The sequence below is a fragment of the Falco cherrug genome, chromosome 14 (genome assembly GCF_023634085.1).
Source record: "Falco cherrug isolate bFalChe1 chromosome 14, bFalChe1.pri, whole genome shotgun sequence".
Taxonomy (NCBI): Eukaryota; Metazoa; Chordata; class Aves; order Falconiformes; family Falconidae; genus Falco; species Falco cherrug.
The window spans coordinates 7234375-7258417 of NC_073710.1; the positions used below are offsets into that span (position 1 = coordinate 7234375).

The window sequence follows — 24043 nt, forward strand, 5'->3', positions numbered from 1 at the left end:
CGCCGTACCTCCGGGCCGCCAGGGGGCGATGGGCAGTCGTCATCTTCCCCGTCTTCTGGGGTGCGCGTCGGTGGGGCTGGTCTCCGCGACAACAGCGCGGCCTACGCCGGCGGCCGCCGCCATGGGGAAGAAGCACAAGAAGCACAAGTCGGACAAGCACCCCTACGAGGGTGGGTGGGTGGGTGGGCAGGAAGGCCCCACAGCGGGCCCGGGCCCAGGCGGTGTGAAGGCGGGGGGTGAGGCCGGGGCCGCGCAGGGCCGGCGGGCGCGGGGAGCGGCCTTCGTGCCGCCGGTGAGCCCGGGGCGGGGAGGCGGCGGGGTGAGGCCCGGCGGCCCCGCAGCTGTTCGCGGGGGAGGCAGGAGCCGCCGCAGGGTCTGGGAAGAAAATGAGATCTGGTGGAAGGCTTCTGAGGCAGGGTTACTCAGGCCGGGTACGAGAGTATGTTCTCTGCGGTACTCACGGGGCGTCTCTGCTCTTTTAAGAATATGTGGAAAAGCCGCTGAAGCTGGTGCTGAAAGTCGGAGGAAGTGAAGTCGCTGAACTGTCTACTGGCAATGCAGGGCTGGATTCCAGCCTGTATGATGACAAATCTGAACATGAAAAACACAAGGACAGAAAAAGGAAGAAGAGAAAGAAAGGAGAAAAACAAGTTCCTGGAGAAGAAAAGGAGAAAAGAAAGAGAAAAGTTAAGGTATGTATTCATGCTAGTGCATTTTAGGGAATTAAAAAAATATATATATGCTTCAGCTTTCAAAAGATGAGGAGATACGACAATAACTTGTATCCTTAAATTGGAATACATTCTAACTCGCTGTATTAGTTTTGCTGATCCCTTTTCTCTAGATACTTTTATTAGAAAAAGATGAGTAAATTAATCTGAAATTTCTTATCTTTCAAAAAAAAATTGGCGAGTATAAGATCACAGAAAACTAAAAAGGCGGGGAGGATTCTGTGTCTAAATAAATCCATTTATATAAAACAGAATGAAGTCTTTACAAGTTCTTAATTAATACGAGGAAGAAAATGTATTTCCCTCTCAGAGTTTTTAATGTGATAAGTAATTATAGCACATGTATTTGGAGCATTATGTGTACATCTGTGTTTTTAATGTCCTGACTATTTCTTACTAGTTTTTTTAAAACCTTCAAAAATCATCTTAGGGGCTTTGCTGGAGACAATTCTCTGTGCAGAGAATACTGCAGGATTGTTCCTGTCATGCTATAAGTGGCTGTCACATTTTAAAAAAAAATAATTGTGATGCATTGCATGGTATAGCTGAGCTACTTTATTGTCCAGCAGATGGAGACAGTACATAAAGAATAGAGGGTTTGTGAAGACTTACAAACTGTTAGTTGTTTTTAAACTGTGTGAGGTTGTTTTCAAAAATTCATATGGCATTGTATGGTATTAATGCTGGTTTTTCAGATTCTCTCAGGTTTTTATAATAATCTTCTTTCTAGGAGGATAAAAAGAAACGAGATCGAGACCATGCAGACAGTGAGGGAGAACAGGAAATGAAATGTCAGACCCCCATCAGATTGGAGTTGCCACCAGAGAAACCATTGACAAGTACTTTATCAAAACAGGAAGGTACGAAAAAAAGTAAAAATTCTTTTGCTGATTGCAGTTTTCTTGAACTGACTCACATTTTATTGCTCTGTCGCAAGTGACTTGACATTTTTTTTGATATCTCTGTGTTTTTCCCCATCATACAAAAATGTTAAATTATTGGTACTGTATACTTCTTTTGCGGAATGGTATCTGGTACCTATGTCACAGTGTGCAGAATTTCAAGTAAGACCAGCGAGAAAAGTAGGTCGCCTATATATGTTTTTGTGGTTTGCCACTGTATTCTTTTAATTTGCAATGAATTCTCAAGTTGCATTGGTTTTGTTGATTTCTAATATCTTGGAAGTTTAGTACCTGTTGCAGTCAGTTCAGTGTCACAGCCTTTCTCCCCCCCCCCCCCCCACTTCTTTTTGGTCTAGAGGTGGAGCAGACCCCACTCCAGGAAGCCCTGAATCAGCTCATGAGACAGCTACAGAGGTAAATGTCTGTGCCTTCAGAGCTATGAAGTGAAAGTAACATACAGTAAGGGAAGAGGCATATAAAAACCTGAGCAAGGGTCTGATTGCTAACAGGGCTGTGTTAGGTATTTAAGTACTAGTTTAAGAGTGCATACTTACAACTCATTAGTTTTAGGCTTCATGTAAACACCTCCAGTTTGAAGAACTTTTAAAAAAACTAGCAGAAATAGGACAATTTTCCAATAATGTAATGCTTTCTTTTATGAACCTCTCTTCAGAGAGGCACAAGAGTTTGTAATGAACTTGCCAAAACTGCTTTTACGTTGACTTCTCCTATTTTTAGCATTATTTACTATAAAAAAGAAGTACACACTTGAAAACTTAAACCATGTTTTCTTACTGTGACATTAAGCAAATGTCTTGAGTAAAACAATCAGATTTGCTGAATTTGCAGTTCTTTCAAGTAGTCTGTGGTTTAAGATACTCTTTCTTGACTTTAAGAACATATGACTTCTACCAGAGTGATCAAAAGATCTTTCCCTTTACCTGTCTCACCAGATTAAGCTTGAAAACTTTGTTCCCGAGTTTCCTCTTAACCTGAAATTTTCAAGACCTTGGTGTCAGTTTCCAGAAACTAACAACCAGCTACCAAAAAGTGCCTGCTCTTGTTTTGGCTACCTTTCCATGCATACAGAAAGGAGCAGCCACTTCTGGTTTTGAATCCTGTTTCTCAGTTGGAAGCTATTTTACAAGTGTTCCACAGGCATTGTAGAATATCTTGCACGGTGTGCTTCTGCAGTATGCATGACAAAATGCTCTTCACTGTTCTGTAGCAACTTGGAGCAGAAATCTGTAAGTCATACGTAAGCCTCGGGAAGAAGGCCTGAAATGCCAGGGGTCTCACCAGTGTGTGTAGCGTCAGTGTGGGCGTAGGAGGCAAGCCTCATGCTGCAGGGTTCAGCGAAAAACGTGGCTCTGGAGGAGAGACGCTTGCCAGTTTATCAGCTAAGCCTGAGCCTAAAGAAATAATACCAACCAACTCCATTTGATTTTAGTGCTGTTAGAAGCACCCAGGAACATCAGAGTTCACCAAAAGTCTTATGAAATTTTAATCTAAAAAACTATTAACATTATGTAACCTGAAAATTAACAGTCATAAATACACATGTTCTATCACAGCTTTTAGCCCTAAGCTTTCCCTTCTGTTAATTTCAGAGTCAACGATGAATTACAAGTAGGCATTCTTACCTCACTTGTTCCCTTTATTTTTCAATTACTTAATTATAATATAAACGCATTTTTTGAACAGCCAAAAATCTAAAAAAAGGATGGCTTCTTTTTTAATCTTTTTGGGAACACAGGTACTTATCAAAATGTAAAACTAACTTCTAAAATATGTTTGTAGCACTTTTCTGGTATGTTGGTTTGTGTATGGGATCTTTTTAACATTCAGAAGTGAAAGATTACGCTGACACAAGCCATTTCTAGCTTTATGGTTTTGATTCCTTTTCAGCTTAGTCCTTTTCTTTCTATTTAATTCCAAGCTCAATATTTCTTTGTTATAAGTTGAAACATAAAAAACTGTCTTTTCATTTCTCAACAGAAAGGATCCAAGTTCTTTCTTTTCATTTCCTGTGACTGACTTTATTGCCCCTGGCTATTCCATGATCATTAAAAACCCAATGGATTTTAGTACCATGAAAGAGAAGATCAAGAACAACGGGTACCAGTCCATAGAAGAACTAAAGGTGATTCTGTAAATTTTATTTTGACTACAGAGACATATTACGCTCAGTTGACTTGAACTCTGGTATTTTATGAGAATATGAAGATGCTAAAAGAAGCAGTCCTTCTGCCTGACGAAACATTGATTTTTTTGTGAGCAGATAGGCTCTGGAAGTGAAAAAGAAAACACTTCTGGTTTGTAAACAGGCATCTCAGGAAGATATGAATAGTTTCAGGTTTTATGCAGGATTAAATAGAACCTGTCAGTTTGTCCTTCAGCATATCATTTTGGATCGTAAGAATGAAAATGTTAGCATTTCTGTCAGACAGCGCGCTTTTTTTTTTTTATGTATTGCTTCTCAAAGAAACAAGGGGTCTGATGAATTTATTTGCTTTGCGTGTCTGTTACTACATCGTTTGCCTCCTGTCACCTGTGTGCTAGCCAGGCTTATCTAGTCACGTAGGTCCACAACTAGTGGAGGCAAAAGGAACTCCGTCCTGTTGGCAGCAGCCACTTAACCCTGTGCTGTAGTGTGTCTTCTAGTGGATTCAAGGGCCAGTTTTAAAGCTTTTAACAGCTGAGCGTAGGCTTGTTCTGTTTTGTTTTATTCAGCAGAAATATTTTCTAGTTCTTTACTGGGCTAGGTGAAGATGTGGGAAATGCAATTTGTGTGTAAGTAACAGTTGAACCTAGGCAGATGTTAGTCAATAGTATTGGTTGTATTTTATTGCACATTCTTCTTGAGAGCTCCAAAACTTAGGAAGACCAAATACTTCCCGTTGTTTCAGCTGTTTTAGGTTAGTTTTTCATTTCAACTTTTTGTCTTTGTAAATAGCTGAGAATGTGCAGAGCCTCAACAGGTAGATATGTTTTATCAGTGAGTATAGAAGTGAAGTTTCTAGGTCAGTCATTCAAGAAACAAACATCAAAGAAGCATACGTTTCTCTTCTTCATTGCAACTGAAACTTTGACGTATTTCTTATAATGATTTAACTTTGAATAGCAGCTTTTCTGTTTTTAAAGTTGGTTGTATTGGGTTTTTTATGTTGCTTTACTTTGTTTTTCTTTTGATGACTACTGATTGCTCAGAGAAGGAAGTGGGTAATTTTAGCTAAGAGAACTTCCATTAAAACCTTAAAAACTACAAACAATACTGAACATTAAGAATACTTTCAGGGTGTTTATTGGAGTGCTAGTTTTTAGACTTGAATCTAATTTACATACTTCGGTTTAAATTTTTAATTAGATTTCTTAAATTCATTAATTCAAAATGTTCTTTGAAGTTCTTCTTTCCTAAAGCTCAAGACACTGCATTTGCAGCAAGGGTTTTAATACAGTATGCTATAAAATCTTAACTTTTATTCCAATACTATTAATGTCTGCACAGGATAACTTCAAACTGATGTGTACTAATGCAATGATTTACAACAAACCAGACACAATTTACTACAAAGCTGCGAAAAAACTGCTGCACTCAGGGATGAAGATACTTAGTCAGGTAATAGAAAATACAAGCCAAAATATAAAAAAATATGCTGCTTCCTTTTTGATCCCCCTTTTAATTTTACTTTTCTTACAGGTATCTCATGAAAATTAATAAAAACTTGCCTAATATTTGTTAAATGCTTGCATATTAGAATTCAAATAGTATGTTGTTTTAAGGCTTATGCTTTTATGCTGCTACCAGATTGCTTACTGAAGAAATACTTGCATTTAATATTTCATTTTCTAAACTGCCCTTATACTTGCTAGTATAAGGAAGAAAGAATTGAAATAAAATCATCCTCTGTGGGTGGGTTACAAAAAGATTAATTGAAGTAGCAAATAAAAGGAATCTGGTGGGTGTTTTTTAGGAGAGGATTCAGAGCCTGAAACAAAGTATAGAATTCATGGCTGACCTGCAGAAGACAAGGAAGCAGAAGGACAAGACAGAACTACAGCCAACTGGGGAAGATGAAAATGGTCCTGGGAAAGACAAAGGAGAACCTGTGGATGGTGACACCAAAGCATTCAAAACACCTAGCAAGGAACACAAAAAGTGAAGTATTATCTCAGTAACAATTCTAGGATAAACCCTTTAATGCTACTGAAACAAGATGACTTTTAGGGACCAGTGAATGTGGGTTTCTTTCTTTCTGGTACTGCATATACAATAGGACTTCATCTTAGGGGGGCAATATTTATATAGTTGTCCTCATATCCCAAAAATAACTGAAGGTTAGAGTCTTTTATGATACCATCTTTTCTTTTTTAATGTAGGGACCCCTGTACTGCTCATCAACTGCATTCATTCAATTATTTTCTATTTTAGTGTCTGTTTCACAGAAGTAGTGTTGTTTTGGAGAAAGCTTGCAAACATGACATTTGAAATATTTTAGTGCAAATAACTATATAGCCGATTTCAAGCTTGCCTTACATATATATATATATATATATAAATAGTATTTGAAACAGGTAAATGCAGAATTACAGAACATTTACTTCCTGAAATATCTTTTAATATCTAGAGATACCCCTTTCAGTGTTTGGAAATACTAGCGCCTTTTTTTTTGTAAAATTAATTAGATACTCTTTATTTTCACAGATTTGAAAATACAGATAATAAAATTCAGAGTATCTAATTAATTTTATAAAAAAATAACCTTGTTGGTTTTGTGGGAGTGATGACAAAATCTGGCAACATGCTAAACTAGGACATCAGTATGGCTGGAGTAAGCTAAACACAGACACCTTTACAGTTACTAACGTAAAAAAGCATTTGCTGATAACAAATCTTTGTTGCGTATTTTTTCCAGCTGTGTTAAATAGTCATATTGAATGGCTTGCTTTTGTTGTTGTTAGTTGTTTCATCTACAAAAACAGTTTGCGTAGTTGGCAAAAACATTCCTTCACTGTATTCTTTCATGATATTTAGCCAATTGGTATCTGTTTAACAGTTATGCTAGTTACTAAGTTATTTGGGTTTTATTCACAGGAAGGACAAAGATCTACTTGAAGACAAATTACGAAACAATAGCTTGGAAAGGGAACAAGAGCAAATTGATCGTATTGTTAGAGAATCTGGAGGAAAGTTAACAAGACGACTTCCAAACAGCCAGGTAAATCTTGGTGTATTTGGTAACTCCTTTCACTTTTTCATAAACCAGACTTTTAGCATCTTATGTCAGTTGAAATCAGGGTATGCTTTTACTACAGTTTACGCCATTTTACATGTGACTGATCATCTGTGTAATATTGTAATGTTAAAAAAAATGCATCTCAGTTGAATGCATGCTGAATTGCATCAGCAGAGCAGGTTCAGCTTCAGTTTTCAGAAATTTTAGATAAAGTAGTAGAGAAGGATGAATAGTAGGAACCTCAAGAAAATACCTCTCAAAACTGACCTGCAAAAAACCCTGTAGTTCTGAAACAGCCACGTATCTGAACAAAGGTTATTAATTTTACAGGAGAAGGAACCCAGTTTGGTAATACTGTGCCCCTTTAATTTTCTATATGAATTACACATTTTATCTCTTAGCATCTGCAGAAATGTTAATATTTATCATAATTTCTTAATTCCTTGTGCCTATACCAATAATGAAGTTACCTAGTGAAAACAAAAAGTTAGAGCAGGACTTACTTCTGACTGATGTTCCCAAATTCCTTTTCGGTTCCTACAGATAGTTCCGTTAGATGTTTTTATTAGTTTAAGGACCATGAATTTCAACTAATACATACCTTTAAATAGTCTGATCTTATTTCAGTGTGAATTTGAAAGAAGAAAACCAGATGGTACAACAACTCTGGGCCTTCTTAATCCAGTTGACCTTACTGCGGGAGGTAAGTTGGCATGGTTCAGGTAACAAGCCACTTCCACCTTCCTGCTCTGCTGCTTTTTTGCTGGGGCAGACAGCGAATGCTGCTTTGCAGTCTGATAAAGATCTGGATTTAAAAAGCTGCAGCTGAGGGAGCACGTAGATGGAGACTAATTGTGGCTGTTAGGAGCAGCTGGACAGAGCCCTCCACTGGCTGTTGCTTCTCCTTTTTGTGTCAGCTGTCTGTAGGAGCTGCAAGAGAAAGCGTTTGCCATTGGAGGAGAGACTACCTGCCATATGCTTGGGCACATTTAATTCCTGGGCTCCCCTTAAGTCTGGTCCGTGTACCGACTACAGTGTTTGCTGACCCAAAAAGTCACAGATGTTCCAGAGCTGGCCACTGGGAACTGTCTGTTTCCCAAATCATTTCATCATGTCACTGCCACCACCTAAAAGAGTGCATGTGCTTGACATTTTTAACTGCCAGCTCATTACAGAGCTGAACAGACTAGGTACAGAATAGACAGAAACTAAGCTGAAAAGTTGACTTTTTCCTTTCCCCTCTTTGTGCAGTAGGAAACATCAGCGAGAATATATAGTGTGGTCTTTCATGTGAAGAATCAGATGCTCTTTAATGATAGAGCCTCTATTATAGGAGGACATGAAGGAGGAAGAACGATAGCGAAAACTTAACATTTGGGTTAAATGTTCTATACTTAAACTAGGATTACCACTTACTTGGTCTGGATTCACGTTTAAGACTACAGCCTTTAATATAAAGCATTTGGAGAGGAAAACATACTTTTGAGAGTTGTATCCTGTTTATTCTGAAGTTTCTGGCTACGAGTATTAAATGCATTTGCACATCTTCCTATGTCACTTAACTATGCCTTCATTATTCCTTTATTTTGATATATCCTGTTGTAGAACCAGGTTACTGCCCTGTAAAGCTGGGCATGACAGCAGGAAGGCTTCAGTCAGGAGTTAATACGTTACAAGGGTTCAAAGAAGATAAAAGAAACAAGGTTACTCCAGGTAGGTGCTGTTTCTTTTTTTTTTCTTTTTTTAAGTATAAATCTTCCTCCTTATATAAACAGAATATGTTGATCTCATTACTAGTGTACAAATAGTTTGGAACAAAGTTGTTTTTTTAATGATAAAGCACATCATTGCATGTGTCTGCAACACAACAGCACAGTCACAAAGTCTAGCTTAATTTACACATACAAAAGGGGGGGTGTATTTAATAAAATGTTCATCTATATTGAGAAGAGGAGCTATGTCACATAGAATAAAGGGTTTTCCTGGCTTTGAAGGAGCATAGTGGGGAGCCTGAGTACCTGTTACCAGCACCAGACTGGATTTTTGTATTGTGTTAAGGCATACAGTGTTGTTAATAAAACATTTGTACATGTTAGTGTGTGAACAGATGGTACTCTGTGAAAGTTTCTTTTCACCATAAGAAATATGTTCCTAGAAGTCTTTTTGGAGATTGTTCTACAACCCCTTCTCATTTTCATCTGATACATGCATATCAGAGGTAATAATACTGTTATTATTCATCAGTGACATACTTGAATTACGGACCCTATAGTTCCTATGCTCCAACATACGATTCTACATTTGCCAACATAAGCAAAGAAGATTCTGACTTAATCTATTCAACATATGGGGAAGATTCTAATCACGGCTCTTTCAGGTAATCAAACAACTAAGATGCATACTACTGCTTTCACGTACAGAAGCAGTTACGTGCAACGCTCTGCAGTGTAGCCTCTGTCTTTGCTGTTGAACGGTATCACTGCTGTCCTAGCCTACTGGGGCTTGTTTGTTTTTTGTTTAAGAAACAAAGTAATAAGAGAATTTGCCCACAAAGTGAGGTTAGCCAAGACTGAAGGATTTTGATGCTACTGACACATAGGACCACATACTCGTAACATTTAAGTATACTTATGACTAACTCTGAAGGCTAAGTGTTCAAAGCCAGAAAAAAGCTGAGTGGTCCAAATGCTTATACAAACCAGATTTTTCTAATGTTAATGAACTTAAAGATGCGTCTCGCTCAAGGCGATACTTGTGTCAAATGCTGACCAAAGCACCATGGTCACAGTGGGAGGGCTGAGGCCAGAGGTAGCGATTCCCAGTTTCATTCTTAAATAGCGTGTATAACTGTTTGATTTTCATACTGTTGACTACGGTAAAAATAATTAACTTTTATTGTTACATGGTTCATAAATTGTAATTTAACTTCCATTGTAAAAACTTCTGAGACAAAAAAAGGACTTTAACTCTTACATCTCAGAATACACAGTGGTATAAGTTTGTATGAGATGTGGGAATATTTAAGCACATTGCAAACATTAAGTGCCTGTGTGAGCTTGCTTCCAGTTTGATGCAGCCGCCTGAGGCAGTATACTTCCAGTTTTTCAGTTTCTGTTAGGGATCTGAATGGCTTCCTCAGCTACAAAAGGCACAGATAGTTAAAGCAAGCCATTGAAATCAAATTCTGTGCTACCTTTTGTGTTTCTATGCTGTACGTACTAGTTTGACTACATGTAACGTTTTTCTGTTGAAGGTTTGGTATGAAAGTAGTTACTTTAACTATCTTTTGATCTTTTAGTATTCATGAATTTTTGATGAAATCACAAGATTATCCTTTCTTAATGGCTGATAGTTTGCTTGATGTTCTAACTAAAGGAGGACATTCTAGAGCTCTCAGAGAACTAGAAACGGTAAGAGTGGATTTGTGTCCTGTCTGGTCTTTGGTCTTAGCACACAATCTATAAAGCTAGAGAAAGGTGGTGCTGATCCAATTGCTGGGCTCCCTTTTAACTGCTAAGATTGGAATTGAAGGCTATCTTTGTCTCCAGTGGATGGATTTTTTGGAAAAGAATTATTCTGACTCGTTACTTGGTGAAACATGAAAATTAACAAGTACTCTAGACAGAGACAGTCACATATTCTTTCTCTGTCTACTCTCCCACTTCCATTAGCACTAGCTTCTGTTCTGTTCAGTAAGAAAATACCAATAAGCAGTTGTTTAGAAATGAGGTGATCACGGACAGGCTTTCTTGTTTCCGTGAAGTGTCTATCATGTTCCTAGCCGTCACCATTTAGTTCAGGAGAGTTAGTAACTAGTTTTGCCCTTTACTCAGTGCAGTGCTTTTAAACACAGATATATGCTACGTAAAAATACTGAACAGCTACTTTTCAAATTCTTAGGAGATTTCAGTGGCTGTGTTTGCCAGACACAACTGGAATCAGAGGGGCTGATTGGATGACTTTACCTTAACTGTCAATTCAAGAATTAGTAGAGAATCTCCACGAGACGGTTCGTGCTAACTGGAAGTCTTGCTTTGAGTTTCACATCAGTGTAAACTATTGAAATAAATAGATCACAGCCTCTTAGGAGTGGGTCAAGTATTAGCTAGATTAATACTATAAAAAGTTCATGGATCAAAGATCAGCCTTTAGCCCCAGTTCAGACCTTTGCTTAGCGTTAGAAGTTCAGCTCTTTTCTGGTACCCAGTAGTGACACTGACTTACAGGGTTCAATCGCTACTGTTGTAAGTGTTAAGAGAAACACAGTGATGTATAGGAACAGAATACAATTCAGCCTCTAATAATCATCCTTCCTTTTCTTTCTGCCCCCCAGTAAATAAACTCTGGTGTAACATCACAGGGGAAAAGCATGTGGGCTTCACAAAGAGCAATAAAATGTATGCTGTAAAAATGTCTTTTAGTAAACATTAATATCTGCAGAAAGCCCTCAAAAAATATCTGCTCTGTAACTTGGTTTACAGAGGAATCTTGTTATGACATTGTATATTTATCTTGCTGTGAAAATACTGTGTTTTGTAAGCTTTTACATTGAACTTAAAAGATTAATTTTAATGCCTTCTTTAAAAATCCTTTTTCTGTTCAGCCGCTGGAGGAGGCTGAAGGCCCACGTGAGAGAAGCGATGCAATGGTAAAATTTTTCTGTCAGATAACTATTCTAACCAACCTGTCTAACCGCACAGTTACAAACTGCTTACACCTGCAAGGCCGGTGCAGCTACATCGAGCCTTTGGCAAGCTGCAAATGCACAGTGTGTCACTTGTGAAAATGGCATGCTGTTTTGTAGGCATTTTTCTTTGCAGAGTAAGAATCTCACAAAAGTTTAAAAAGTTAAGACTTAAATGAGACTGTATGGCAAGAGAACTGGAAGAATTTTGTTTGTGATTGTTTAACCATGTGTTAGATCTTCTGGTTGACAGCTATGATTGTTTTATTCCTATCTTGCTCTGATTCAGTTTAACGTGAACCTGTGATGAGTGTGAAACACCACACAATACAGTTATCTTTGAGAAGTCTTCTCAAATACCTTGTGCCCCTATAGGCATACAATATATCTCTAAAATCATTCCACCCAAACTTTGCTCAATTAGAAAGAGCGTAGGGGTAGCAGCATAGGAGAGGGCTGCTCTCCTGAAGCCTTCATCTGCGGCCACTTCCCAGGTTCGTTTCGAATTTTGGCCTCAGATGGCAGATAACCTCTGCTTTAGGTGAGCTCAAGGAATTATGTTTCGGATAATCGTTTTTTTAATTAGGATGCTAGTCCTGAGTTACCGTACCATTTGTGCGTGCCGTCAGTGGTTGTGGCAGATGCCATTTTCTGTTTGAGTGTGAAACAGGATAGTAAGCTGAGTAACCACAGAACAGTAGAAGTTTCACAGGGTAGCTTTTGGGCTTTCCCTTTAAGTTCACAGATAATCCTAACTAACTTTATGCTCTAATTTTCCCCAAACAATTTTGTTGTTTCAAGGCTGACCCAAATATTACCGAAACTGTTACTCACTGCTGTTTTTTCATATTTATTTTTGTTTGGTTTTTTTAGATTATGGAAATTGATGTTGCTGCCAGGTTGGACTCTGCCAATGACAGACTTACAGCACTGAAAGCAGTTACAAACTTTGGCATGCCTATAGAAGAGTTTGATTCTGAGGGTGAGTTTTTCTTGGTACTTGCACTTCTACCGCTGAAATTTTTTCAGTTTCTCATCCCTTTGCATAGGCAGCCTTACCATGTTTTATATAATAACGTAAGTAAACATACTTACTCATTAGGACTTTCTTTTCCTCATTAAACAGAGGCTGAAATCTTCCAGAGGAAACTTGATGAAACAACAAAGCTACTGAGAGAACTCCAGGATGCTCAAAATGAACGACTAAGTACAAAACCACCTCCTAATATGATTTGTCTTCTGGGTCCATCTTACAGAGAGATGCACTTGGGTAAACACGCTTTTTCTAATTGTTCTCGCAGAACTGACCAAGTCCCAGCTTGTATCAACTCCAAGATCGACAAAAGTTTAACAGTTATAGTGCAGAATACATGCCCTGTTAGGCTAGAAGATTAATTTAATTTTTCTTGTATGTAAAGCCAGATGAAAGTCTTGAACGCTGATTACAAGCATTTCTTCTTTATTAGTAAACTTCCCTAGAACTGAGTAGGAGCTTTCTGCTCATGATTTTTTATTAAAAATGCCACAATTTTTACAGTCTTTGAACAGGGGTTGTTAAAGCATTACCAAGTTCTTACTGTAAGGCTAGCTGTAGTCTGGGTTTGGTCTAGTTATCTGTTTGTTTTATTATACCAATTAATACCAGCCATACATTCTTTAGTTATTTGAGCGGAGTTTCTTGTCCCACAGGTGAGCTGCACAGCCTGTGCCAAGGGCAGCCTGCTAAGGTGGGACTGTGCAGGGGGTGCCAGTGCCGCAAGTAGAACCAACTTGCGCAGTGTCCACTACAGCAGACGTGGTCTGAAATAGCCACCTCGATATGATACGATAAATTCCCCGTTACTGGAGAAATATTACCAATATTACCAAGTTGCTATTATACAAGTCTGAACCAGATCAAATATTACCTTCCTTCAAAAGTTTTAAGTACTTAGAGCCTTTTTCTAGAGGGGAAGACCACATTTGTAGCAACAGGAACGGCCTCTCCTCTCTAGTTTCTGTACAAAAGTAAATGTGAATCCTGAAAGCCAAACACAACTGCTGCGTGGGAGCCGCCAGATCTCTCCCAGCCGCCGCGTTGTGCCACCCAGGTGTCACGAGCTTGCTCCGTAACTGTCGGTGTTTCCTGATGGCAGCAAGCCTTGGTCAGCAGCTGTTTCACTCCTCCTGTGCTCCTTAACAGTCGCTTTTATAGTTCCCAGTGTGTCTTGCACGATTGCACACGGCAAAACAAAACTCTTCTGTGGCAGAAACATGAACATAGTTCCATTTGCACTTCAGTTAGACTGTTCGCAGGGCCAAGGGCTCGTTTCAGCGATGTTGTGTCTCTATATGGCATATAAATACATCCACTTATCTTTTCTAGCGGAGAGAGTAACCAATAACTTGAAAGAACTTGCACAACAAGTGACTCCAGGCGATATTGTCAGTACCTATGGAATCCGGAAAGCGATGGGAATTTCAGTTCCTTTACCTGATTCAGAAGACAGCTGGGTAGATTTGACAGAGGGTGAGTATACAAAAATGCTTTGTAGCGTCTGTCCAACTGAAACAAAACCACATGTGCAAATCATTAGACTGGCTTGTGGTAGAACTTGCAGTAACTTAGTTCCAACTTTCAGTTCTTCTCCCCCTTTCTAAATTCAGTTTCAAATGGAAGGTTGCTTTGTTTGGTCTCAGTCCAAAATTAATCTTTTGGATATGTGAAACTTTGGTTAAACTACATAAAGTTATTATTTTACTGTTCATCTTAGAGCACGGCCAGATTTTAAAGCCTGGCAATCCGTTCCATTTTAGTTTTTCCATTTAGCATGAAGTTACAAGAGAAGAGTTAAAGTTCCTCGCTTGCTAAAGGATTTTTTTTACCATTCATCTTACAGCACTGCCACATTTTAAAGCCTGGCAATCTGTTCCGTTTTAGTTTTTTCCATTTAGTGTGAAGTTACAAGAGAAGAGTTAAAATTCCTCACTTGCTAAACAAGGGCGTCATGCTTCCTTCTTCTCCAGGCTTTGGCTGTGCACTCCTCTTGCTTAGTTTGGCCAGCTGTAGCGCTTTGTGAGTTGACAGCATCAGTTCAACTCAACGCATCCAGCCAAAAGTAACTACTGGTTTTGCTGGATGAAGGAGTCAGGTCAGTGGAAAAAAGTCTTAAGTGCCAGAGCCCGATCTCCCCCTTGTGGCACATAAACTGTAAAAGCAACCCCCAGGTTGTGTTCGTCCCGTTTTTAAGGCAGGTAAGACTTCTGTAACTCACACAAGTTTACTCAATCTGTCGTTTATAAAAAGTTGCAGTTGAGTTATTTAATGGAAAGGGCAGGATTACTTAAGGAACTTAAGTTTCCAAGGAAACTGCTCAAGAAATTTCAACTTTGAAATTATTGAGCGCTTTCTTCTTCATACTGCCGCACAAGAGAACCAAATTTTTTTCTTGGGCTGCATTAGAATGTTCAGGACTATCTGCACAAATAGCAAATCATGGTAGGAGTACTGTATTGTATGTGCATTTCTGTAATTTACAAGGTGTGTATGCTGATTGAGCTGGTATCTGTTGTAAACTTTCAGACTTTCAAGAACCTAAAAAGACTGTCGCCATCCCTGAGAGCGAGTGCGGTCCAGTCACAGTCTGAAGCTTCGGTTAAGTTTACAGCTGTTTGTTTGATTCTATTTAAGAACCAGATAAACTTCCTTAAGGCGCATTCACTGAACATGTGTATATTGTGTGTTAAACTACTTTTGTTTATTAAAATTTGAAACGGAATGGTTTATATCAGAGTAACTTCTGCTACATCAATGCACTAAATTATTCTTTTTCCACTCCTTATTCTTTTAAAGCACCTCTGCATTTGAGTTTTCCTAGATTGTTTAGTGTCTGAAAAAGTCAAAGCGTAAGTGAAAATGTGCCTATATATGGTGCAGGGACTCAACCAGAAATTTCTAAAAGCAGCGTACAGACTCTTTATCTGAATCAGGTGGGGGCAAAAATTGTTAGTATCTAAACGTTACTGTGCAGCTGTTACAATTAGGAGGATGAGAAATAAACTTTTTAAATAAAACTGGTGTAGCCTGATGAATTAACAGAAGATCAGCTTTGGGAGACTTCGAATGTGGATGAATCTCCTCTTAGAGAAACAAGCCCATCTGCTCATGGTGTTCTAAAACTCAAGGGCAAGCTCAGAAATGTGTCATGACAATAAGGTGAGACTTACAAACCCCCTTGCTGCCAGCAAGTAAAAATACCACGTGAATACGCTATAGTTAGCCCCGAGGCACTCACTGTAGACAGTTCTCACTACTTGGAGGTATTACTAAGCACTGTCTGGAGAATTATTTTAGGCTTGCTTATCAGGAAGGAGAGCATATTTAGAAAATCGGTGTTAAAAGTCAATTCCCTACTCACCAAGACAGCAGACAGAGAATCCAGCTTTTGGGCACAGGAGAGCTGAAGCACCTTTGCAGCATTAGATACAGAGCCAGGGCCTCTGCCACAGGCATCCCGGGGGAGCTCTGCGTGTCGCGCCTTTTTACCCCCCGGCTCCAGTATAACCTTGGAGGCGCGCAGGAGTGACCTGCAGTGTTTTGGTTCCACCTGATCAGCCATTGCTAATGTGTGCGGGGGCACGGCCTTGAACTCAGAGGGAGCTCAAAGGCAAGGCATAATTCAAAGTTCCATTCTCTGCCCCCCCGTCTCATGGCCAACATCATCCTTGCGCTCCCCTTCCTCCTCTCTAAAAATGGCTACAGAAGTGTTTAATGGTTTTTAAATTTCCACAATTCTTAAAATTCATTCCAAAAAGGTTGAACCTTTTAACCTGCGTTTTTCTCCAGTAGTTTCAGTCTTCCCATAATGGTAAGTCACCACTAGGATTTTTTCCACAGTTCTAGGTAACTGCAGATGAAATACTACTCCAGGGAATTAATTTTTTCATTAATATTTAAGTCATTTTCATGCCCCAGGAGAAGACGAGATGCACAACTGCGCCATGCCAAACCATTACAGGTTCGCTCTGTAGCATCTCATTTCCCATCACTTACCTTTCAGACGGCACAGCAGAAGCCACAGTTGGCAGAAAACCGAGTATTGAAATTACTTGTTAGCTGTTGAATGCCAGTTTCACTTTACATATTTTCTACCTACACCTCTTTTTTAAAAAAAATATATCAAGTTTACTGGTAAAACCAATCTCGTTAATTCTAGAGGGGTATAAAATATTCCTCCTTTTCATAGGAATCCTCATCAAAATAATTGCAAAATCAAACAAGTTTCAGGAAGTTTTTTATTTAACGGTAAAAACACATTTGTTCTTTAAAACAGCTAGCTAAGTCAGGATGTTGTTAGCTCTTCATATTAGATACAGTGCCATTTTTCCAGTTTAAGAAAACAATAATGCTGTAAGGAAGATTTTTCAACAAGGTTATTGCCTCAGTCTTAAATTTCACAGTTCACTCAAAAGGACTGCCGAAAACAATGATTTAAATACAGTTGCTTCTTAAATCGAACTTTTTCTGTGTTTGACTATAGCTCTCATGCAGTTCCAGTGCTGATGAGAAAGTCGTCCTTCAGGCACAACCCCGTTGGCACTGCGCGGTTTCTAACTGCCCCGGGTAGGCCTCGCGCAGTACGCTCACACGCAGCGAGCGGCGCAGCGCGTTGCGGCCTTTGAAAACCGCAACAAACCCCCGCTTCTGCCCATTCGAGAGCTACAGCTCGTCACGTCGCATCTCTAAATGAGGTTAACTTGCAGTTACAGCCAAGCAAGTTCCTAGCCTGACGGGCAATACCATGTAAACAAAAGCATTTCAAAATGCTGTTACAGGCAGCAAATTCTCTTTCACAGATGACTTACGTTTACATTCTACTACGTCTGCCAACAGAAACACTTTGGAGCCAGCTCTACCTATAGGCATAATGCACTTTGCAGAATGTATTCGTGAGGCAAATAGTCACTTCACCTCACACATGACATCAAAGGCTGCTGTGAGGAGCCTTTCACACGTGTGGTCCTTACAAAACAATAAATAAATACCTCGCAACAAGTGCTTGCTGAGCATCTGTTACTACACATACACAACGTACAAGAGTAGCAAAAGCTGTCGTAAGGTTTGACTGTAACACTTGACCTGACACTAACAAGACACCGAGCGTGAAACTTCGTTCTTCAGCAGAGTCCATACACGAACCAGGCAACCTCAAACTAAGGTTTTCTAATGTGCTTTTTTCTGTTGGAGACTTACCACGCACAGTTTGACCTACCACATCGACAAAGGCTATAAAAGCACAATTTTTAATCCACAGTTGGACAATATTTAGATTTGTTCCCATCTTGAAACATAGTCACTTCATCTTCTAAGGAAATTACACAGTAATTAGAAAGCGGCAGTGATGCATAGGACTGCTTGTTAAACGCTTCTCCCGTATGGTTTAATGGTAAACCCAGAAAATTTAGTAAATGCAGCTTTGCAGAAGAGTAAGGCTGAACAAAATAGGCGTAGAACTGAATCACTGTGCTGCTCCGTCATACCGCAGGTGGTGTAGCGGGGAATCCATCCCTAGTTAACACATGTAATTGGGCACGAGATGTTAGCCTGACAAAATAGGACCGTCTCCACCAGCAGAAAGCAGACTAAGTGATTGCAGGAAGTAGAAAAACGCTAATTGAGAAATTAGAAAAAGCCATTAACAGCTTGAAAACTACAAACTAAACTACCTTACAGCCAGTCAGTTTCCGTGAGCATACTAACACCCTACGCGTACTTTCCGTATTGAGGCTCTGCTGAAACACTTCCATTACGAATGTTTTTTTCCGTACATTCTTTTGTAACCTTCAAAACCAATTTGTTTCATAAACTGCACCGCCTTTAAAAGGTACACAAACCAGCCAGTGGCTACTCAATTTGAAGAAAAAAGAAGAGGAAAAACCACCCCAATCCCACCTCAGATGCGGTTCCATTGGTACGGTACCTGCTGCTGTTTCTAATACTGTCTTCTCCGTTCTGTTCTTGTTTCCAAATAATTGAAAACATTATTTTTTCTTCCGTAAGTGCCCTCAAGAATGCAGTCAGCACGCAGAATGCCTGCCGGGTGTCAGCGACACAAGCTGTTCTCGGAGCCTGTCTGACCGAGCATGCAGGACAAGCTGCAGGTGCTCAGCGCTCCTCAAGGTCGGGCAGGGGTTTGAAATTTAAAGCCAGAATTCTGAAGACGTTCTCTTACGTGACTACAAAATGCACATGCAGACACTAAATACAGAGGCACAGAAATACAAAGGAGAACACGTAATATAATGTAAACACTCTGAACTAGATGAAAGTTATTTCTAAACGGTCATGAAAACATTTGCATAATACAAGGTATGCTATGGAGGAGGCAAAGGCAATAAAAAAGTCATCTGATACTGTGCAATTAATATTTTTTTTTCAAAAGGTGCCCAGCGCAATTATCATACGATATATTTGTGAGTTTACTCGCGTTCCTCTTTCCATTACTCAGCCATCTTCTGCTGTGAAGTCTGTTTAGCATTATTAAAAGCGGGCTTACGCAGCAGCGCCCAGAGCATCGTCCCACACGTCTGTGACAGAGGCAATACTGTAAGCAGGGGTGTGTCAAAGAATGAAGCAGTGGAATGTTTCAACGCGGTAACAAGTTCTACAGTGCATCCACGTATGCTGTCACCGGAGCTGTTCAGACTCCCACAGTGCAGGTAAGGAAAGGAACTAACCAAAAATGCTTCATGGCAATTCCAGGTAAATCCTCAGATTATTTCAGGAAAAGGTAGTCCTTTTCAGACTGGCGGTTGCGTGTTTTCCAGGGACTTGTCAGAACTTCTTTCAATTTAAAAAAAAAATAATAATACCATTCTCTTGAGATGTAGAAGAAATAGGAACCGTATATATATATATGCTTTTAGAATAAAGTCCTTCACATAAGGAGGGAAATTCTAATTCTTCACAGAAGGGAGGCAGTTCTAAGCCTATTTTGATTAACTTCGTCGTAGCCTCAGTTCAGTCCCATACCTTGGAATTTGGCGGTCTCAGTGCAAACAAAGTAAGTCCTTAGTTCTCCCTTGCCTTTGACATTAATGAGTCCCCTACATTCACACGAATAGCCCAACTCCTGTAGTATTTTACTTGTTTCTTCTGTAACCTTTGTGTGAAAAGAATCAGAAATTCTTGTGAAATCCTTCTGATTACTCACATATTAAAAAAAATACACCCGTACCCAATTAGAAACGATTTCTTAGGCATTCCAAGGCTCATACGTTTACCTGGATTTTCCCAAGTTCCCCCGTGCTCTCCATTCGGCTAGCAACATTCACGGTGTTGCCCCAAATATCGTACTGAGGCTTCCGGGCACCGATCACACCAGCAATCACAGGGCCATGATTGATCCCTGCATAAACAAAAGCAGCTGTCATTCCCGAGGCAGGACGTGTGACACCTGCCTTCGCTGTTAGCCGTAAGTCACGAACTTCAGGGGAATAAAACCACAAAACAGAAACCCTGCAACGTGTTTCCAGCGATCGGCGTTACCACTGTTCTATAAATACTAGCACTGAGGCTCAGGAGAGGTGAAATGGCTTATTCATTGTAAAATGGGAATTCTGAGAAAGAACTAAGGCAAAGTTCAGGCCAAAGCAAAATTCTTCCTTTTCTACTTCTAATACATAGAAATAAGCATTTGTACAATGACAATACTGCCTTTAGTCAACAGTTAGTAACAGGGTACTTCACTCTTCATCCCTACCTTTAATTCTCCAAACTCATCCAGCCACAGTCCGTGTATTGCTCCCTCCAGTGATTAGAAAAGCCCACCCATGAAGGAGCTTGGCAGATTTAAAAAGCGGGACTAGACAACACTACCTTCAGCTATTCAGATTTTTATAATAATCCAAATACTGCGTTCGATACTGAGAAGGGCTCCACAGCGCTCTGTGGAGTGGCTGGAAGGAAACGGGCATATTATGAGCAATCCAGACCGAATAACTTGGTTGTAATAACAGGCCGCGGCTGTAACAAGCTGCAGGTGTTGTGAAGGACGTGTGCAAGGCCAAGGGAGACAAAGAAACTGTGTATTCGCAGAGAGATAAGAGAGCTGGACAGAAAGATGAGAAAAAACAGGATGCCTGCATAAGGGGGGAGCAGCGTGTGGGCACCACAGCGGGACCAGTCCTAGGGGAGATGGAAGCGTGTGAACAAGTAGTTTTAACCTGTCACCTTTTACATAACAAAGCGTGCGTAGCATGTGTATTTTTAGCTGGGGGTATAAATTGGTGTGAGTCTATTAATAGCATCTGTCGACTACAAATTGCTGTGAGTCTCTTAATAAAGTGGCACTAACTTGATCACATTGGCCGTATAAGTTGTGTCCGAGCCTTCTGCGTCAACAGCGCTCAGTAATTTACCTAAATCACCCTACTCCATTCTTCACTTTTACGGAGCGACAGGGTTCACATTCCTCACAAACTGAACTTACCAATACGTAAGCGGAAATTGTTAAAGGAATGTCGGTTGATGCCATCCAGTTTACTCATCAAGGCAATTCCATATTCCACCATAATCCCAATGTGAGCATGCTGTCTTTCCCTATCCTACACAAACAGTAACACATATTAACAATCAAATTACAAACGATTGTGTCAGGCTACTATTCCAAACCAGTACTATTAGTGAATAAAGTATGGATTTGTAAGGATAAGGCCACTCACCCTTGTAACTGTGCAGAACCGCACAGTTCAACAAACATTCAAAATGGATTTGAAAACTATATTAAATTCAATTGGAATGGCTATGAGGCAACAAGCAAGATACAATTAAATTTTATAATGAATTTATGTCTGTTCTTTAGGATTTCAGATTTAATTTTACATCTTTAGTATACATTATATACATGCATCCTAATGTCATAGACAAACTGGCTACAGTGAAGGTGAACCTGAGCACAGAAATTGGTTGGCATTCCTCTGGGTGACAGACAGTTTCAGATTCGGATCTGACGTGGCACTTGAGGATTCTCTTTTTGTGCCAGTTCTCAGGTATCACAAAAAGCTTACTGTCCAACTCTGAGACAGGCTTTTCTTTTTTTGGCAGCCATTCTTTGACTTCCCCATTATTAGAGCTATTCTGCTATGCACCTTGAAATGCTAAGCTACTGGAATCAAAGATAAAAGATGTAAAAAGTATGCTGGGGTTACAGACTTAATACCTGCTTAGAAAAAAAAAAAAAAAAAATGGAACTAGAGGAGAACAGTGAATTCAACAGGAGACAATACACTTCTATTATCTTTTTCCACATTTCAGAAAGTCACTCTTGGTGATTTACATGTAATCACATCACATTTTGTTCCTTAGAAATGCACCTTACGTACACCCAGAATACCAGAGGCAGATTTCAGAGACAACGTACCTGGTTGTTCTCTTGGCCTGGCGTAACACTGAGACCAGCTGCTGCCATGTAAGTGCTTCCAATGGTTTTTATTTTTTCAACACCACTAAATTTAGGTTTTAACAAGAGCTGTTCGAAGGGAATGAAAATAGCAACTTTAGACTTTAATACCATATTTCAGTGTGGGATTTAAGGAGAAATCTTATACTGTCTACAATAAGCATTATACATCTCCAGGAATACCAGTAATCACATGAAAATTAGGTAAGGAAGTACTGAGGATTAGTTTCATAGTTTTGCTCTGCCTGCTCACAGGAGAAATAACAAGTGCTGAAATAAAGCTGTGAAATCCAGGACTTTCAAACCGTACTGCTAATGCAGTAGACCACGTAGTTAAAAAACCCCATCGGATGGGAATACATCTTTCAAGATCGCAAGGCTGAAGTCAGAATATCAATTCAGCGTAAAAGCCTTCCCCCCCCCCCATAATACTCAGAGATCTAGCGAAACATTTTGTTTTGCAGTAAATATGTAATCAGGTCCATTTCTGCCAGAAGTTCAATTACCTCATCAAAATCAGCAATAATTTCATTTAACAGCCGCAAGCATTCCAGGCCTTCTTTATTGACATCACATTCAGTATAAAACACCTTAAAATCTGGTACTGATGCAAACATGACACAGACACAGTCGTAAGATTGATGGTACCAGTCCTACAGGGAAATAATATATTCACACATTATTAGCAGTCACCTTCTGCCACGGGTATTTAAAACTACGATGATTTTTTGTAACCAGTGATCAAATTACAGTTTTCCTATGAAGTCAACTACAGTACTTTACAGTGGGCATCTCATATATTATCAGAAATATTAATCATTTTGATTAATCTAAGGGAAAACTCATATACACACACACACACCTTAAAGATTCTCGTCTATTCTGGACAGTACCAGTCTTCTGACACTCACCCTGTCTGTGAAATCAGCAATACTTATTCTGATGACGTACTAGCAGAAAAAGATAGACGTCTTAAAAAAAATCATCATCTGTGAACTTCGCACTGGGATTGTTACCAAGGAGATACTAACTGTTCCTCAACTAACTTCTTTAAAAAGAAGGCCTATCTTCCCTGGTAAAATGCAGTCTTTGGAAAGCAGTAAATCCTTTTTAAATATTTGCCAAACTTAAACTGTGTCCTGAAGCCGAACTACCAATGCTGAAAACACATTTCAGTGACTGACACTGAAAGTTTGCATTTTTTGAGACCATGTAGATAAGAGATTCTTGGGTTTACAAAGGTCTTAGGATACAAACAAGCAGCGAAGTGGACATAACCCTACAGCCTTCTGTGTGCTTGTTAGCATGACATTCTGTCACAGAAGTCCAATTTACTGTCCGCCACATAGCAGAGATCAAACATACCTCATTTCGTTTCTCACCAATGAAATATGCAGCAACATGTGCTGGAAGTACATTTTCCAGCAAAAGCCTGTTCACATTCTCCATCGTTTCGAACTGTTCATGTTCTTTTTTAAACTTATTCTTCCACAGGCAATCCAGTCGACAGTAATAATCAATCTGCAAAGGGATCGAATATGATAAATTAATTCCATATAATATTTTACTGAAAAATATTAGAAAAATATTCAGAAAGTGTGGTAGCAATAGTTTCTTCAAGGTCTTTGGAGCCTATATAGTTATGAAAAATGTGCTTTGAGAAGGAAGCTCAGAAAAATATGAAGCAGTCAGTATGAACAAATGCCATTTGGGTACCATCAGGTCTATTTACCAAAATGACATTTTAGTAATATGGTGATTATTTTTATCTTGAATTACTGCCTTGATTTAGAATTAACATTGACATATCAAAAAACTGGAAGAATTTGAAAGTTTGATTTCTGTAATGCAAACACTATTAAAAAATATTAAAATGTTCCCCATCCTTTCATTGTAAACATTTTTGCATTAACTAAGTACAAGCGGAGTACATTATCTACAACTAAGTACAAGAATATAAAAAAAGATAAAAATCTATACTAATTTACAACACAATTTCAATGATCAACACTTTGGCATTTTATTTAAATCAACTTGCTGCAAGTAAAAG

At 39.3% G+C, this 24043-nt stretch overlaps 2 protein-coding genes across 8 annotated transcripts in view; one reads left to right on the forward strand and one right to left on the reverse strand.

Moving 5' to 3' along the window:
- Positions 1–14: 14 nt before the first annotated feature.
- BRD7 (bromodomain containing 7) lies at positions 15–15607 on the forward strand. The gene is made up of 17 exons (XM_055726288.1): positions 15–170; positions 484–692; positions 1462–1591; positions 1990–2047; positions 3632–3776; positions 5142–5252; positions 5608–5792; positions 6729–6852; positions 7498–7573; positions 8476–8583; positions 9115–9247; positions 10169–10280; positions 11474–11518; positions 12428–12536; positions 12681–12824; positions 13920–14063; positions 15117–15607. The coding sequence occupies exons 1-17, from the start codon at positions 29–31 to the stop codon at positions 15179–15181; spliced, it is 2040 nt and encodes a 679-aa protein (XP_055582263.1). The 5' UTR covers positions 15–28; the 3' UTR covers positions 15182–15607.
- A 1203-nt stretch (positions 15608–16810) lies between these two features.
- ADCY7 (adenylate cyclase 7) overlaps positions 16811–24043 on the reverse strand; it is a 67856-nt gene continuing 60623 nt past the window's right edge. For all 7 annotated transcript variants that reach the window (XM_027813195.2, XM_027813194.2, XM_014284482.3 and 4 more), the window contains 6 exons: positions 23359–23514; positions 22500–22646; positions 21955–22062; positions 21025–21139; positions 19817–19941; positions 16811–19695 (listed from right to left, as the gene is read on the reverse strand). In XM_027813195.2, coding sequence (XP_027668996.1) covers positions 19549–19695; positions 19817–19941; positions 21025–21139; positions 21955–22062; positions 22500–22646; positions 23359–23514 — 798 coding nt within the window. In that variant the 3' untranslated portion in view covers positions 16811–19548. The remainder of the gene's footprint in view (positions 19696–19816; positions 19942–21024; positions 21140–21954; positions 22063–22499; positions 22647–23358; positions 23515–24043) is intronic.

What these genes read in the sequence shown, in the direction of transcription:
- BRD7 (XM_055726288.1), top strand. Translation starts at nt 29, where the DNA reads ATGGGCAGTCGTCATCTTCCCCGTCTTCTGGGGTGCGCGTCGGTGGGG. An exon ending in AAGAAACAAGGTTACTCCAG is followed by an intron (nt 8,584 to 9,114) that starts GTAGGTGCTGTT and finishes ATTATTCATCAG; the next exon opens with TGACATACTTGAATTACGGA. An exon ending in CTCTCAGAGAACTAGAAACG is followed by an intron (nt 10,281 to 11,473) that starts GTAAGAGTGGAT and finishes TTTTCTGTTCAG; the next exon opens with CCGCTGGAGGAGGCTGAAGG.